At 37.9% G+C, this 16552-nt stretch overlaps 1 protein-coding gene across 1 annotated transcript in view; it reads right to left on the bottom strand.

The window, feature by feature from the left end:
• ANKRD10 (ankyrin repeat domain 10) overlaps nt 1-16552 on the bottom strand; it is a 38917-nt gene that overhangs the window by 10995 nt on the left and 11370 nt on the right. Inside the window, exon 3 of the mRNA XM_084279235.1 lies at nt 12918-13009. Within this exon, the coding sequence (XP_084135361.1) occupies nt 12918-13009 (92 nt within the window). The remainder of the gene's footprint in view (nt 1-12917; nt 13010-16552) is intronic.

Here is a 16552-nt window from a genome sequence, read left to right as displayed (position 1 = left end):
GAATAGCTTACTCTTAACAGTTAGATAAAGATGTAGTTGTTCTACAGAAGTATTGAGGAAGCACTTCATCTCTTTTCAAGGGACTCAAAATGCACTAGCTGTCAACGTTCATGTTCCTGTGAGTTCAGAAATGCTAAAAGAGAGAGAGAAAAAAGTCCAAATAAAAGATTAGAGGATCTATATGATTCTAGAAACTGACTGGCCAACTGCTACGGAAGAGAACACACAAGTTCTCTTGAAAAGATACAATTGAGTATCTTTTTGATAATCAAGACATCCAGGGCTTTCAAGTTTCACTTGGACTGGCTTGCATTCCATTGTTAATGGGAAGGAAAAAAGGAGAAGTTGACAAAATTGACAGAAACTTTCAAGTCTCACCTTCTCAGAAACAGGCTAGAAAGAAAAAAGACCTCTTTTTAGCTGCCTTTTCTAGCCTTCCCTAGGAGGAAAGCCTGTCAGTGGGAATGTAAAAGGCAGCAAGAGCTAGCCATGATATACTAACTCACCGTAACGATGGCTAACTCAATTAGCCACATTCACAAAGCAGGGAAGTAGATGCTCTTAACAGGTATCACAGAGTTTTACCAGACTGGAATAGTTTTATATATTCCAAAAATGCATACTAATACTGTAATCACTGTGAGGATTCTGAGCATGTATCAGGAAAATCCAGGTTTAACACAGTCCCTCTAGAAACTCTGGAGTGCCTGGAAGTATTAAAGAGCTAGGACATCTCCTAAATCCACTCTTTAAAAGCGCTAATCCAGACTTGGAGCAGAACTACCCAGTTACAGCAACAGTTACAAGGAACTGGGAATGGATATATTACTAAATTTGCCATGTGTGATCCACCTCAAATGCTGCCAGTGTCAAAAAAGGAGCTGCCACTGCAGTTTAATCCAAGAGCTAAGCATACAAAAAAAACTGTAACTGCAAATGGACTCCATGACAGGAATGAAAACAGAAATGGCTTCCTGCTCCAACTTACAGGCTAAGAGTAAGTTCAACCTCTCACAGGTAACCCCAGTGTCAGTCCTTGGTTATGAACTGCAGCTGGATGTGAACTGACTGTCGAGTGAAAAGGAGGAGGAAGAGTGACTGAAGATACATTTGGCTATCAAGACGACAATACATGGCAGGGACAGCAGGGTTTGAATAAAATAATCAACAAGCAGGAAACTCAAAGTACTAATCACTAACACTTAAGTGAATTTTCAAATACTCCATTTAATAGAGGTATCCCTTGAAAAGGTACATCTCCCTTTCTCACGGCTGCCTATGAAAGAAAAAGGATTTGACTAGCTAAAAGATATTATAACTGAAAGTAACTTCAAGACCTGGGATATGAAACAAAAGCTGTTGGACAACATGGACAGAAATAGATCAAAATTTCACATCTCTGCAGAAAGATAATAAAAACCCCAATCTTCTTTTCTACCCATCCTCCATTTAATAAATCCAAAATCCGTTCAGTACTAGTATTGTTCTTTTACCTTAAATACCTTGAAATAGTGGAAGCTCCAAAGAGGCCCAGAACACACTGTTGGAGAATTAGATCTTCAGGCAAGCTGTCCTTTTGTTAATGCTAACATACAGAAGCAGAACTGTCTTATTTGCTGTAACTGCCTTACTCAGAATTTAAAAATGTGTAAAGAAACTTCCTGCAGATTTTTGTCTCTCTGCTGTTTTGGGCTTTTTGTTTCAGTGTCACCCTGTCAAAGACGCAAATCTGAAGACAAAAATTTGTTTCATTTTGAGGTTTTTTCTCTAATCTGGGCTACCTACAGCAAGATTAGGTAAATAACAAGCTACATAGGCTACACAGATTGCAACTTTCAAAGATCATCTTATGAAGAAAGAAGCTAGGAGTAAGGAAAATGTGGAAGGATGTTAGAAAGTTATATTAAAAGACCACCAGACTAAGCCTTGAAAGTCTTTTATCAAGTAGCATTCACTGACTTTTACTTTTCAAGGTTGGCCTAGTTACTGCCATGACAGACAGTTGTGCTCCAAACACTTAACTCCCTCTCTCCAGGCAAAAAAAAAAAAAGGTAGCCAAAAAGTGAAGACATCTCTGAAGGTCAGTCCAGTTGCAGGAACAGGTGGAAAAACTGAAGGAGGGACACTGAAAACTGAAGCTCTGAAAGTATCATTCCCTTTTTTAGGCACCCACTCCACACAGGAACACATATTAAGGCTTGAACAGCCAAACAGGAAAAAAAAAATCCTTACTTAACCCTGCCTAGGACTAAATGCAGTAAGTGGTGAGAAAGTCAATTCACTCTATGCTTAGAAACACATACCTTCCATCATTTCCAAAGCAATTCAAGGATCTGAAAGACGAATGAGTCCTGGTAAAATTCTTTCATGTGGCCATAATTTTTTGCTTTATAGTTTATTCACTATTTCCACGTAACTTTTATTGCTAATAAATCAGAATTATGAAGCGTGGTATCATTTACCCTCAGCCTTCTTGAAAGCTAAAATCCAGGATCTGGGAATGATAGAGAAATATTGTTTTCTTCAAAGTACAGAAGTATGAGGTTTTAACTCCAAAGTAAGAGAAGACAAATGTAATTGGAAAGATATTTTCATATTATAAAGTTATTTTAGATAGAAAAAAAAAAAAATCCGTGAGGGAAGTTGAAGGAAGTCTCAATATGGATGAGTAGATCATGAAGGTCCTTGAGAGATGAAATTTAACATTTCATTGTTCTTTAGTGACAGCTGTTTTATAAAATAAATTTCAAAATGTGCACTATTACATTAAGACTTAAAGCTCTGACTTTTGTATATGTTTATTCATACACCTACAGTGCTTGAAACAATACTCTTGTAACACAGTTTTCTTCTTCCATCAAGTGATGCTCACAGGCAGTCTTCAAAACTGCCTCATCTTGCATGAAGAGGACTTTTTTAAAAATCTGTTTTTCTCCCTCCAGTTGACATCATTAGAACTCCCACTTTAGGGGCCCAGTTCATCCAAGGGTCCTGGTATCAAATTAAAGCAGCTATAAAGAGGACACTGATGAAGCATATGTTTAGGTATCTTCTTTTTCTGAAATGGGTTTAAAAATGCTGCCTGTGAGTGTAACTCAATTGTTGTTCAAAAACTAGAGAGAGAAGTATGTCATCCGATCAAACAGAGTCAATGTACAGAAACATCAAGTTAACTTTCAGCTTAGCTTTTGTTCAGGAGGTTGTTTTTATTACTTCAATTTAACCACAATTTGCTGGCTTTGAGAAGGAAAAAAAACTGAGGCAAGCTCTCCAAAATTATGCAAGACAACTTCACCACGATTAACTTAAAGGAAGTAAAAAGCCAAAACTTAAGAGTTGTTTAAATGTAACTACCTGTGTTTAAGAGAGATTTACTTCAAGATAACTAATAAAATTTACTCTTAGAAAGAAAAGGTGAAGACTTAGGCTTCTCACATTTAATTGGAAATTAGATTGAATTTACTCAGAGAAAAATCCCTTGATTCTATGTTGCTTCAACTGTTCATATTTTTCATACTTACTAGAAGGAAACAAGCAAGTACATTTCTGTGTGTCTTTAATACAGAAATACATCTGAAATACACTATCTTCCACTTATAATGTCACATACCTTGAAAAACAAAACAAATGTTTGCTACAAAAAGTCAACAGCAAATGTTTTTGGAAAAACCCATTCATATATGTAAAAAAAAAATAATCCCCTAAATGTTTAATTTTCAGTAGTGATTACACCACCTACAGCTTACTGTGCTTTTGTTAATGCCATGCGACAATCTAAGAAAATAAACCACAGTTCTCGAATATCAATGTAAAGTCTGTTAAAAAATACTGATCTCAACTTATCTATTGTTAGTTTACAAATAAAAATGTAGATAATTGTAAATTAGGGTAAGCAAAGCATGCAAATCTATAGATTCTATATCTGAATTCCTAGATTAGCATTAAAACCAATCACCGCAACAAATACCTCAACAGTATGCCTTGTGTGCAGAAAGGAAGCGATACTGAACATTCAATGCCACAACTGTAAGGTTTTCGGAGAAGCACCTGTGGCAGTTTCAGCAGTTTCTATATGGAATGCTCCCCCTTTCTAGGATTACTTGAAAAAATCAAGTCAATTCGAATTACGTAGCTGTAAAACATTGACATGTGTAGTTTTTACAGTTTCAGAATCTTCTGTTTGATTTAAACGGGCAATGGTGCATAAACAGGAAACTTATATCATAAGGGATCACATATTTGCAGGCAACATTAAGATTAAAAGTTACATTAACATACATAAAGTGCTGTAGCACATTAGTCAATATGTAAGCCATTATCATGTGACCACCTTAACAACAAGATACTAAGCCTTTTATGCCTTTAAAGCATTATTACTTTCATCCTGAAACCAATTTGTCAGTTCTTCACCGAAATTTATATAGAATGGATTAAAATTACCGGTCAACTCATGGCTTCAATTACTTTAAATTTAGTAGGCTGTATCTCAAAAGAATTAGTAACTATTCCTATACAAAAATTAGCAGATACAAGGATTAAAACAAAACAAAAGGAGAAAGAGAAAAAAATTAAATAAATAAAAAGATCAGAACACTAAAACGCCCACAGTGAGAAAAAACGTTTCCTATATAAACATCAGTATACTAGTCTAAAATTTCTAAAGCAAAATTATTTAAAAATACTAAAACTTCAGTGTTTTAACCCTTTGGTGTCCAAATACAAAAATTGTGAAATAGTTTGAAACAAGGGGTTTGGGGCTGTTGGGGTTTTTTTAGATACCAAGAGAAAAAAAATAATTCTTAACAACAGACGTGTGTCACTGCTGGGGACAGCTATAAAAATTCATGCTAGAATTACATACTGGGCATCTACAAAAGCACAAGTTGGTGCCAAGTTTTTATTTCACAACAAAACATACGGCAGCTGAAATTATTTTAGACTTTTAAAGACAGTGGTAGAGGTTCTCAGAGCATCTTCCAAAATCATAACAAGATGAACATACTGTAAAGAAGAAACCTCTTCTTTAAGCCATTTTTTTCCCCACTTAAAAATGCAGCTATAATCAGCGCCTAGATACTTCAACTCATGGCTGAGCAAATGCTGGCAGAAGAAAGAATTCATTACCCATGGCAGGCAACCCTAGAATTACTACAAGCATCGCCATCAGGCAGCAATTTATTGCTCTATCTGAATCCCAATTTATGCGCTGTAAGAAAGACCTCCAACAGCGGACTTCAATTTTCAGCATCTCTGGTAGAAGTGATTCTCATTTCCAAGTCAGCTTTTACCTGAGCAACGTAGGCTTATCTGGCTTTGGCTTGCACCAGCAATCAACGATGTTTAAACATTTGCATGTGATTATGCAGGAAGTGATGCCTAAGCACAACCCCAAAGAAGGGCACGCAAGACGATGGTAAAACAACAGCCTGATCGCAGTACAGTCTAACAGCAAAGACCTTCCCTATTCAAATGAAAAGAAATACTTCCTAGATCAGTAGGAAAAGATGAATCAGCATCTTTTTAGTACTGAAGCCAGTTTTAAGTCCAAAGACCCTGTAAGAGTTACTTAGATGCCCGGTTCTGTGAAAATGAGAGCTCTCATTGCTGCTGCTATCCTGTTTCTAGAAACGGAGCAAGAACTGCAGATAGAGCTGCTCAGAACTGCAGATAAAGCTGCTCCCCGGTACTCGGCATTGGTGGGGCTGCACCTCGAGTGCTGTGTGCAGTTCTGGGCTCTTCACCATAAGAAGGACATTGAGGTCCTGGAGCGAGTGCAGAGAAGGGCAACCAGGCTGGTGAAGGGGCTGGAGGGCAAATCCTATGAGGAGTGGCTGAGGGAGCTGGGGGTGTTTAGCCTGGAGAAGAGGAGGCTGAGGGGAGACCTTATCACTGCCTACAACTACCTGAAGGGAGGTTGTAGAGAGGTGGGTGACGGTCTCTTTAGCCAGGTGACAGGAGACAGGACAAGGGGAAATGGCACAAAGCTGTGCCAGGGCAGGGTCAGATTAGATGTCAGGAAAAAGATTTTTACTGAAAGAGTTGTTGGGGCCTGGAACAGGCTGCCCAGGGAGGGGGTTGAGTCACCTTCCCTGGGTGTGTTTCAAAGACGGGTAGATGAGGTACTTAGGGATATGGTTTAGCACAGGACAGGAATGGTTGAACTTGATCTTAAAGGTCTTTTCCAACTTTGTGATTCTGTGAATGAGGAAAGCACTGTGGAAGACTATCACATAAAGGTTCAGTGCAAACTCTGGCTTGTAAAGATAATCACCCTTGCAACACTGATTCTGCAAGATGCCCCTAGTAGTAAATCAAATCACGCTATTTCTCCTCAACATACCAACTGAAAACCAAATGACAACTAACATTAGAAAAATTAAGAAAGCTTCTCTCAGATGCATCAAACATGAAAGTTCATGGGACTCAGTACAAAAAGCATAGACACTAAGAGCTTGGGAACAAAACTAAAGAGGTAAATTAATTTTAAAGTATTTTTGTGTAAAAGGGGAGAAAAAAGACCAAGAATGAAAAGACTAATGGTGGTAGATGAATTATTTTCCTGCTATAGGCATGGAGAATTGAACTATGAAATGACATAAGTTATTTCTTTTTGTGAAAAAGAGCATCAAGTGATTTTACTCAAGCAGACATGGTCTTTTGCATTGAGAAACTGCTGAAGTGCATAAAACCATTTCAAGTGAGCTTCATAAAATAGTTTTTTCAACAGAAGATTTTCCTCCATTTAGAAGAAAATTTATCTACCATGTATGAGCAACATAAAGCAAAACAGAACGAACCAAACAGAAGCTGAAATGGAAGAGTAAGGTTTGCCCTATGCTCCAGCAGGCCAAAGCTTTTGCAGGGTTTGTTAAGACTGCATACAATGAAGCATATCTTGTAACCTGCAGCAGATAACAGACTCCAGAATTTTTTGGACCAAGTCAAAACATGTTCTGGGCCGCACCCTAACTACCTACTCTTTTTTGTCCAGGTTCATAAAGGTACTACTTGAACTACTATCGACTTTACTGGAAAGACACAGACTAGGATAGCAAACGAAATCTGAATGAACACAGCAGGAGTTAGGAGCAAACACACTTCACATAATCAGTCAAAAAGCCTCAGCTAAGTGCAGCACCCATGCAGATCCTCACTACCATCACTACCAACCTTCAATAAACTGTCAGAACTAATGAGGCTCCTGTATTTGGGAATACTCTGCACCCTTGCTCCTTACACGGTATCTAACTTGAGCTCTGGCCAAGTTCCACTTGGTAACACTTTGGTTTCTCCACCTGACTTAACCGCACCCAGGTTTCTGTTGCCAGTAAGAGGCTGTACTGTGTTTTGGCTCTGCATGATTACCTCTCTGAAGGGAAGCCACACAGTGAACATTACTAGCACGTATGTGAAGGCAGATCACTCCCAACAAAGAAATCCAAACACTCCTGTCAGAAATCTGAGCTATCCTCATATAAAACTCTTGGTAACACCTCAGTGTTCTTTATCCACCTCTTTTGGACTGAAGAAAAGCTGAGAAAACAGATCTTAAAGGCTGGTCACTAATGAATAAGCTCCCCTTATCAAGCTGACCCATATCCTGCGAGCTTCCTGAACATTCCAGAAAGGTCAGAAAATACCATGGCTTTAATGAATGATTTTACTTTATTCATAAGAAGTACAGTCTCCCACATCGTTCTCTATTTCTGAACCACTGTCAGGAACTACTGTTGTTACTCCCCCCACTAAGAAAAACCCACTCTGAAACTGAACAGGAACTCAGTGGTAAGAGTTTGCCTCAGCTCCCAGTGGTTGTTCAGACAGAACAGCTGTAAACTGTGAAAACTACTCTTTTCCATCCTGGTGTACTGCAACACTGAGCCTCTCTCTCCCACTTTTTGATTATCACTTACTCATGTGTGCATGAAGCAGACCAGTATTTCCGAATCTTTCCTTCAGACCAAATCCAAATCACTGCCTTACTGCACGGTCATAGCCTTCTACAAACCACATTAAATTCTTCTGTAAGGATGGCAAACAAGCATGAAACCATTGAATAAAGTAGTGAGCTTTACTTGTAATTGCGTTCTACTACTGAAATATACCAACTGCTTTGTCCAAGGCAGGAACCAGTTCCAAGAGCTGTAGGCTCCCTACTGCACAATGGTCAACTACAGGAATGCTACACTCCCTGTGTAAAACACTCCTTGTGTAAAATTAAACAGGAACGGCCACATTTTCCTCTCAACTATACTGCAGTGTCTAATAATGCAACAGTAATCACTACTCCAGCCGTTTAACTGCTATCTGGAGAGCAGGCAATCAGGTTTGCAGTAAGAATTGTGTATGAAGTGGTCCGAATCTGGGAAGCAGCAAGCAGACTATATAAATATTCATCTATTAATTTCACAGATAAGAGCCACTTTGTTGAAAAAAACCCACCTAAATCCTATTCCTAGGACAGTAAGAACCTAAAGCATTATTCCTAAGATGAGGTTAATGACAGCAGGATGTTGACAGCTTCTGAAGTAAAAAAATGACATAGTAACGGCATGTCACAGGTTCATTAACACCAGACTTTTGTACTGACTGCAGTTCAGTATTAAAAGATCTGTAGTTAAGTTAGCTAGGTAAGAAAAGCAAGCAAATTTTAAAAGCCTGCAAGCATCTGCTAAGATTTTAAGATATCAGGAAGAAACCCAGAGACTAATGGAGATCTCTGAACCCCAAGATCCTTCAAGAGAACAGGCCATGCAAGTTTCCCCTCCAGACTGAAAAGTAACTGAGGGTTTACATCACAAAGGAATGGCCAATTTCTCCACTGTCATCATGAAAGCTACACATTAGTCTCCTGCTGTCTCTTCGCTAAAAGTGACCAAATTTCAGAAAGTCTCAAAAGTACAACTGAGAACAAGAACTGACATATCACAGGAGGGGTCATAATTAAAATGGGAAACAGGCTTCATTTCAAATAAGCATATTACAAGAATTTCACAAAGTGCTAACCCAGAGGCACTTAAATTCAGACTGGACAGACAGAATCTGTTATGGAGGATGGAGAGCAGCTGTGAAAAAGAAAAAAGAAAGAAGAAATGAATGCTGCTTCTGTTTTTCTTTTAGAGAACACAATCCCCATTAGTCACCCAAGGATTTGCAAAGTAGAATTAAAATTAAGCCACTGTCAAAGAATGAGACCAAAGGTTTTGCTGAAAAACTAAATAGCAAAGAGAAGACATTTCTGGCAGTACAGGAGGAGTGAATTTACACTTTTGAATGAATGCAAGGCAGCTTCAGAGAGAAAGTGGCTGATCAAGCCCACGGTGTCAATCTGGCATCTGGTAGAAACAGATGTATTCCAGTGTGTAGATTAGATAGATCAGAGCACAAGGAAGGAGGAAGTACCTCTCTGGGGTCTTGTCCCATCCCATCATGGCACACAAACCAGTTTCCTGATGAATCTTAAGATTTCTGGCAGGTAAATAAGCTTTCCTAGGCTACTATTCAAGCACCTGGATTGACAGAAGCCTGAAGCAAGCAAGTACTTGTGTTCAATTGGATGGGTGCATACCAAGCCACACCCTGCCCCACAAGCTGTGCCTCTCTCTATCCCAGAGCACAGTGCTTCATACTTCCCTCCTCGCTCTGAATCAAGCCTCTAGGGAAGGCACAACTGTTCAGTGACAGCTGCAGAAGAACTTTTATTCAGAAATAAGTGGACACAACACACAAGCCAACTGTAGGAAGAGAGACATGAAACAGAAGTTCAAATCAATGTAATTAACAGCTGCACCCATCCATCACTTTGATTCAATAGTGCCCTGTGTTTATAGCTGAATTTTAGGTTTATTTTTATATATATATCTCCTGTGATGCAATCTATGTAACTATACTAATACCCAGCATTAAAAAAAATTTAAAAGTAAAACAAAACATGGCACCAAGAAGGCTTCTCCTCCATAAAAAAAGCTGCGGACATTTGTTTGTCACCATGATAAATAAATAATACACAATGAACCATACATAAATTGCATAATTATGCTTTTTAGTGAAAATCCAGCAGTTATTATGGATACTTTAAAAAGTACTATCCACATTAAAAAGTCAGTTACACAGCAAACCTTTTCACTCATATGAGGACATTGTGACCACCTGCTTCCCCCTCTTCAAGGGTCCATGAATACCATAGTTAGTGGAGCAACCATTTTTATGGCTGTAGGACATACAGTGCACAGAATATGCTTCAGCTAAAATGAGAAGGTAAATACCACAAAAAAAATCAAAATATTTTCACTAGGGTACAATTATTATTTTTTAATATTATTAAAAATTTACACCGGAATAGAGACCCAAATTCTCTCTCATCAATTAGGAAAACAATGTAACAACTTCATGAAATTTAGAGACTGCAACATAGCATATTTCTCTGTAAATGCAATACACTAACAAGCCTGAAATAAAGTAAACTAGAACAGTTCAAGTGTGGCAATTTTAATCAAACTAGAAGTCTTAATTTTATCTGCACTGGACTACTGTCAATATTCTTTGGCTACCAACATAACCAAAGGAATAAAGAAGGTAGAAATACCATAAACACTGATACTAAAGATCACACTAGTCCAAGCTATTTCATTTTGACAGCAGTACTTCCATAATCACAGGCTTATCAAAACCACTTCTCTTGCAGTATTACACTACTGATTACTAGTGTTTGTCTAATAATGAAATTTTAACACTAGTGTTAACCCTATGCTCTATAAAAAACTAGGGATGGTGCAATACTTGACGTGTACTTTAAGCATCCAGTATAAGCAGTACATCTGACTATTTGCAGTCACAAGGGATATTCTCTGCATCTTCACATAACTAGATTTTTATATCATAACTGTATAAAGGAAAAAAAATTGCACTAGATGATCTAATCCCCGTGAAAAAGGCCATGATCACCATCAGTACAGATCAGCACTTCAGTTCTAGTTAGTGCTTCATTCTGCATTCAGTAGAATTCTTGCCTTGGTCCTACACAGTCAATTGTAATTTCAGTTAATACATACAAATGGAACCTCAAAATGCATGGGTAAGATCCCTCTCCTTTTCTTCTAACCGAAGCTATAAAAATAATCAAAACTTTCAGGGCACTTATGTCTTCAAAATGTCACAAAGGTCAGGAAAGCACCATAACCACTAGATATATGGGGCCATTTTTCAAATGCAGATAACGCAAAATTAATCAGTGTCAGAAGCATATACATAGATTTGGCCTAATTTAACATACTGAGCCTGGAAACTAGATTCTGTCGAAAGAAATCCTCACCCCAATCAGTCAATAGCTAGTCAATGCTCTCTGGTGCCAGGGCCAGGTCCTGATCCTTTAAATGACTAAACACAGGTTGCTCCACCCAGCCTATACCATTTGCATCCCTGATTTTGCCACTGCCTGGATAGGATCTGATATTTACCTACAGAGCCTGTGACTTGTCTCTCCTACTGAAACATAAAAGGAATCCCAAGTTAGAAAGCTGAGAATTCTGACTACTTCCTGTTCACTAGAACTGCTATAAAACTACACTACTACTGCTGCAAATAGCTTTGGTCAAAGGCAGACACACTCCAAATTTAACAGAAATATTCTGCCTGTGGCTTGCAAATACATTTACAAAACAAAACTTTAGTTCTGTGAGTTAAGAGTTGCAGCCACTTCTCCAGGCTCTGTTACTTGCCTACTTATTTTTAAAGTCCTATGGATGTAACTGTCCTCTTCTCTGTACCAGTCTCTTAACTCACACATTCCACATTGTTTACACAGTTCTGCCACTTCTCTTTTGATTGGACACTTCGTAAAAAATCACAAGATTACATACTAATTGATGATGATAATTTAGGTTTGCTCAATTCCACAGTAAATTTAAATCCAAGTTTATGTTAAGATACCTGAAAGTGAGTGCAAAATGGGAATTTGTAAATTTTAATACTGATTTAATGATCTTGACAATAACAGAGACAGCTGCGTAAGTTACTTCAGTGTCACTATTCTATGAAGCAATCTCTTCATATAAAGCAGTTTGTTCATTACTGTTATCTTAAAAGGTACTATATTCCCTGAATACTCTAAGATACCATTGAAAGAATTAAATGTTATGGTAGATTTATCAGGGCAGCATTACAAAAACAGTAAGATGGAAACCAAAGGGTAAAACAAGAAATTAACTACATGATTCTTATTTCACTTACAACTTAAAATTGTCATATAGCAGGTTAAAATACAGTAACTAGTTACCATTTAAGAAAATAAGGCTAGTTCTAATTAAAACAAATTGCTAAAGTATTTACATTATTATAAGCCATAGAGCTTATACTCAACATTTCTAGGTGAAAACTGCATCCATTTTGTCCATGCTGTAAGTTGCAAAAGTTTGTGAGATTTTCTGAATGTTTTTGCAGTACATAAACCTTCAAAGAAAAAAGTTAACAGGGCAAATACACAATACACTAGCAAACAGTATTAAACTAACTGCGAAGAAAGAGTGTGGGGGTGCTATTTTGCACAGAATGCTGCTTTTGCATTGTGTTCTATACTTATTCACCAATGCAATGCAAGGTGTAAATTTGTTGTAAAACACAACTACAAGCTTTATAAAGTGTAAGATTTGGGGTCATCTGACAGAAGTGTGATTAATATTTTAATATATCAGATATAATTGCAGCATTAACATAGTACACTGGTATCACTCAGGTATAATAAATTTCATTACCAGACATGCAAAACATCTTGGGCTTTGTTACAGTTGAACATGTCTAGTTTTTTAATTGGGTGTTTCTGTTTGGACTTTTCTTTCTGACATTATTATCTGTGTTTACTGGTCTAAGTTAGTTAGCTAAACACACAACAATCAACAACAACAAAAAAATACCTCACTTACTCTATTTGCGCACCATGAGCCACAAGGGCACTTATGGAATCCATACTACCAGACCGTGCTGCTTTATGAATAGGAGTTTCACCAACATAATCCTGTAAAGACAAACTACATTTTGTCAAGCATAATCTTTCTTAACATTAAAATCTTACTTTTACATTCATATACATAAAAGCAGCATTTATTAGCTAGCAAATGCATCAGGTACTTTATTATTAAGTTCGCAGTAGGCTGTCATGTACATTAGATACTTAGCAAGAAACAATGGTAAGGGCACCTAACTCACAAGGTAAGCCTTACCCAAGAACTAGACAATCAGCAGAGTCATATTCAGCACAACAGGTTAACCACCCCCCCCCACCACCACCACCACATACTACAGTAGCAAGTTGTTTTAACACCTTTACTCCCAACATGTGGAGCTGAGCAAGACATCGTGAATTCAGCAGCAGCCCGGCCGAGTTTGGGGGACTCTGGTGCTTTCAGATCTTGCTGACACACGCAGCACCGTTTCGCACCATAAATACTCACCAGGTGAGGAGGATGTGCATCTAACTCTACTGTAAATTAAGTGTGCCCAGAGTGCACTGGACAGACCAGTTCTCTCCTGAGACATGCACACTGACTCACATCCTACACACTTCTCTGACTATCTTTATCCATTTATATTCCGTGGTTGTTAACTGGGACATCCAATCGCTTCACCTTACTGCGTTATGTGCAGAACATACTAGGAGTAGCATACTGCTCTTCAGGCAACTCCCCTCTACAGAGTGTCCTCAAAGAGAACAGGGAGAATCTACGTCAACTTTACAAATGCAACTGGCAAGCAGAAGGTGAACTCCATATGCTGTGATCTACAGGCTGCAGATGGAATTCAGCACTTGCAATTAACCATCAGTGTTAAGAACCACAGAGAAGAAACGATAATGAAACAGGGCCTCAAGTAGTAAGTTAATGCTTGATTACAGTTTTCTCGTATTATCACAGTCCTCAATGCTTACAATGGAGAGCAAGGGGTTTTTTTCACCCCTTTCCCATCCTCTTTCTAAGTTTTAGACAGACTTGTCTACTCGATATTAAAACATGTTCTAACTGTATGTGCCTCCTGTTTACTTCTCCATGCCTTTTAATGAAACACCAACGCTACCTATTAAAGTAACAAAGCACCTTTACTCATTCCCCACTCTTCAGGTACAACAGTGTTTATACCCAACTCTACAGTACCAGTTACACTCTAGCTGTTTCAAATAGGAATATATTCAAAATGTACCATCTGGATAGACAGTTAGCAGGTTTTTTTAATTGCCAAGTTTCTGAGAAATTAAATCACATCTTTTAGACCACATCAATAAAATATGACCGTGAATGCTGGGTTATGCATTACAGACTCTCAGTTTCCTACTTCCCAATTTTATGCTACAAATGTTTTTATAACCAATTACAAATTCACTGAGGGTAAGCCAGTTTACCAGTACTTAAGACATATATTCTGCCAAACAGTGAAGTACCTAGCACTCTCTGCAGGGAACAATAATAGTACAAAGTTTACTTTTTTATGAACTACAAAAAATTGTTGAGGCTGATATAGTTTGGAGGCAGAAAAAGAGCAGAAAACTCATTGGAGACTTTAGTGATTTTAGAAAAGAGCCATACAGCACTTCTTCCAAAATGTCTGGCTGTAGCTGATGAATAGAAGACTGCTTTCCAATGAAGTTTATATAATTTCTCCTATTTCTAGCTTTTCTTGAAGGTACAGGAGGGCAGAAAGGACACAATTTAATTAACTATCACACATGGAAATTCATTTGGCACGAATTTAGCCAGGGAAGTTTTCTTCATAGTGAAACACATTTCTTCATCATGGAAGCCGTCTTCGATTCATCATTTTGTTACTTCTTACTTCTCTCCTGCCCCTTTCTTAAGTAAGTACAGAAATGGAAGTGATTTGCCTCTTGTGTTCAGCATTAGTATTTACAATCCCAACTCTAACTTAAAAGATAATCATTCAATAGGAAGTTCAATTTTGGGAAAATTAGTTCAACTAGCCATGCATGCGACAAAACCCAATGAAACCTCTACCAGCCCCTTAAGCCTAGTATGTCACCCACAGTAATACCCAGAGATCCAAACTGTGAAGGATTGCTGTGGAGAAACACCAGAAGGATGAGAAGAGACCTTTGCAAAAGGATTCCTCACCACTCCATTACAAGCATAAGCTAAGGCAGCTATCAGAAAAAGGTTAGTATTGCAGAAGAGAATATATGTCTTGAGAAGGGCTTCTTTCAATCACTGGCCCAGTAAAGTGTGTCTCTTCCCCAAAGCTAAGGAATTCAGAAAATACTTAAGAGAGTGTCAGAATACAGTGATTCAGATTTTTATAGTATCGATTTCAATTATGGCACCTAAAATTCTGCCATCACTGTGATCTTCTTTTGAAGTTCTCCTAGGGGACCAGATCAATTTGCACCAAAATGGTTTCTGAAGTAAGTCTCCCAGCTCTACAAAGAACTTCTCTGTGTTATGAGCTAGACTGAATAGAAAAAAATCTACGTATCTCCCACTGAAAAATGGCTTTAAAGCTTACTTGTTTTTCAAGACATCCAGTATCACCTGCACAGATGAAAATACTCTATGAGCCTCAGAACACTTGTTTTCATTCAACAATTGGAATGAACGGCCCTAAACAAAAAAAACTGTTTAACAGAGGCTTTGCCAAGAGTTTCTGAGAGCAGTTCAAGGTCTGGTTTGCTAGCACGTTTTCATGCTTAAGACACCTCTCCCCTCTCTTTTTTGGTTGTGTGGAACAAACTTATTTCATTTTGAGGGACTCCACAAGCTCCTATATCCTTGATAATACCTCATCAGCCTTCTAATTGTCCCAGCGCTCACACGTATTGCAGTTTGGTATAATCCTGTTATAACATTCCAGAAAGGGGGAAAAACAGAAATTTAAAAAACCAGTAACTTGTACTAGCCTTTCATATCTAGAGCAGATCTTTTCAGGGTCCCATTTCCCCTTCTGATGTAACATTTAACCTGCAACCCAAACTTGTCTCACAATCCAGGAATCACATTGTAAATGAATGAGCAGAAAGATCAATTAAGCTTTATTAATGTAGCATTGTTTGCTTCTGTGGAGACCAAGTATTTTGTGTACATTTCTCCTGAAGAGATGACAAAGACTAATGAGAAATTATAGGTACATTTATTTTTTGCAACTCAATGCCACTGTCAAACATCTTCCTCCTTTCCCTTGAGGAACACAACTATTCTTCTGCAAAGACAAGGGTAACTTGGGGTGATGACCAGGTTACCTTTGACTTCTATTTCATTTTACTGACTAAGTATCTAGCTTCCTTCCTTACTCTTTTATTTATGCAGCTGAAGTGCCTATTTTTTTACTTAAATTTTATCAGTGTATCCATCTCAGTTTGCATTTCCTCACTATGCTGCTTAACCTCAAAAAACATTTCCTCAACTGACTAAACATTTTTCTCAAACTCTGCTTATTCCCAAGCCTCTTTTAGAAGTGGGTTTTTTTTCTTCAGTTCAGTCTAAACCCATTATTATTTTATTTCCCTATATCCTGCCTTTTTGGCATTCAAATTTCTGTCTGTTTTAGGATCATTCAGTTG

Source organism: Gallinula chloropus, assembly GCF_964237585.1.
Source record: "Gallinula chloropus genome assembly, chromosome: 1".
Classification (NCBI taxonomy): Eukaryota; Metazoa; Chordata; class Aves; order Gruiformes; family Rallidae; genus Gallinula; species Gallinula chloropus.
This window is presented reverse-complemented; position numbering and strand designations above follow the sequence as displayed.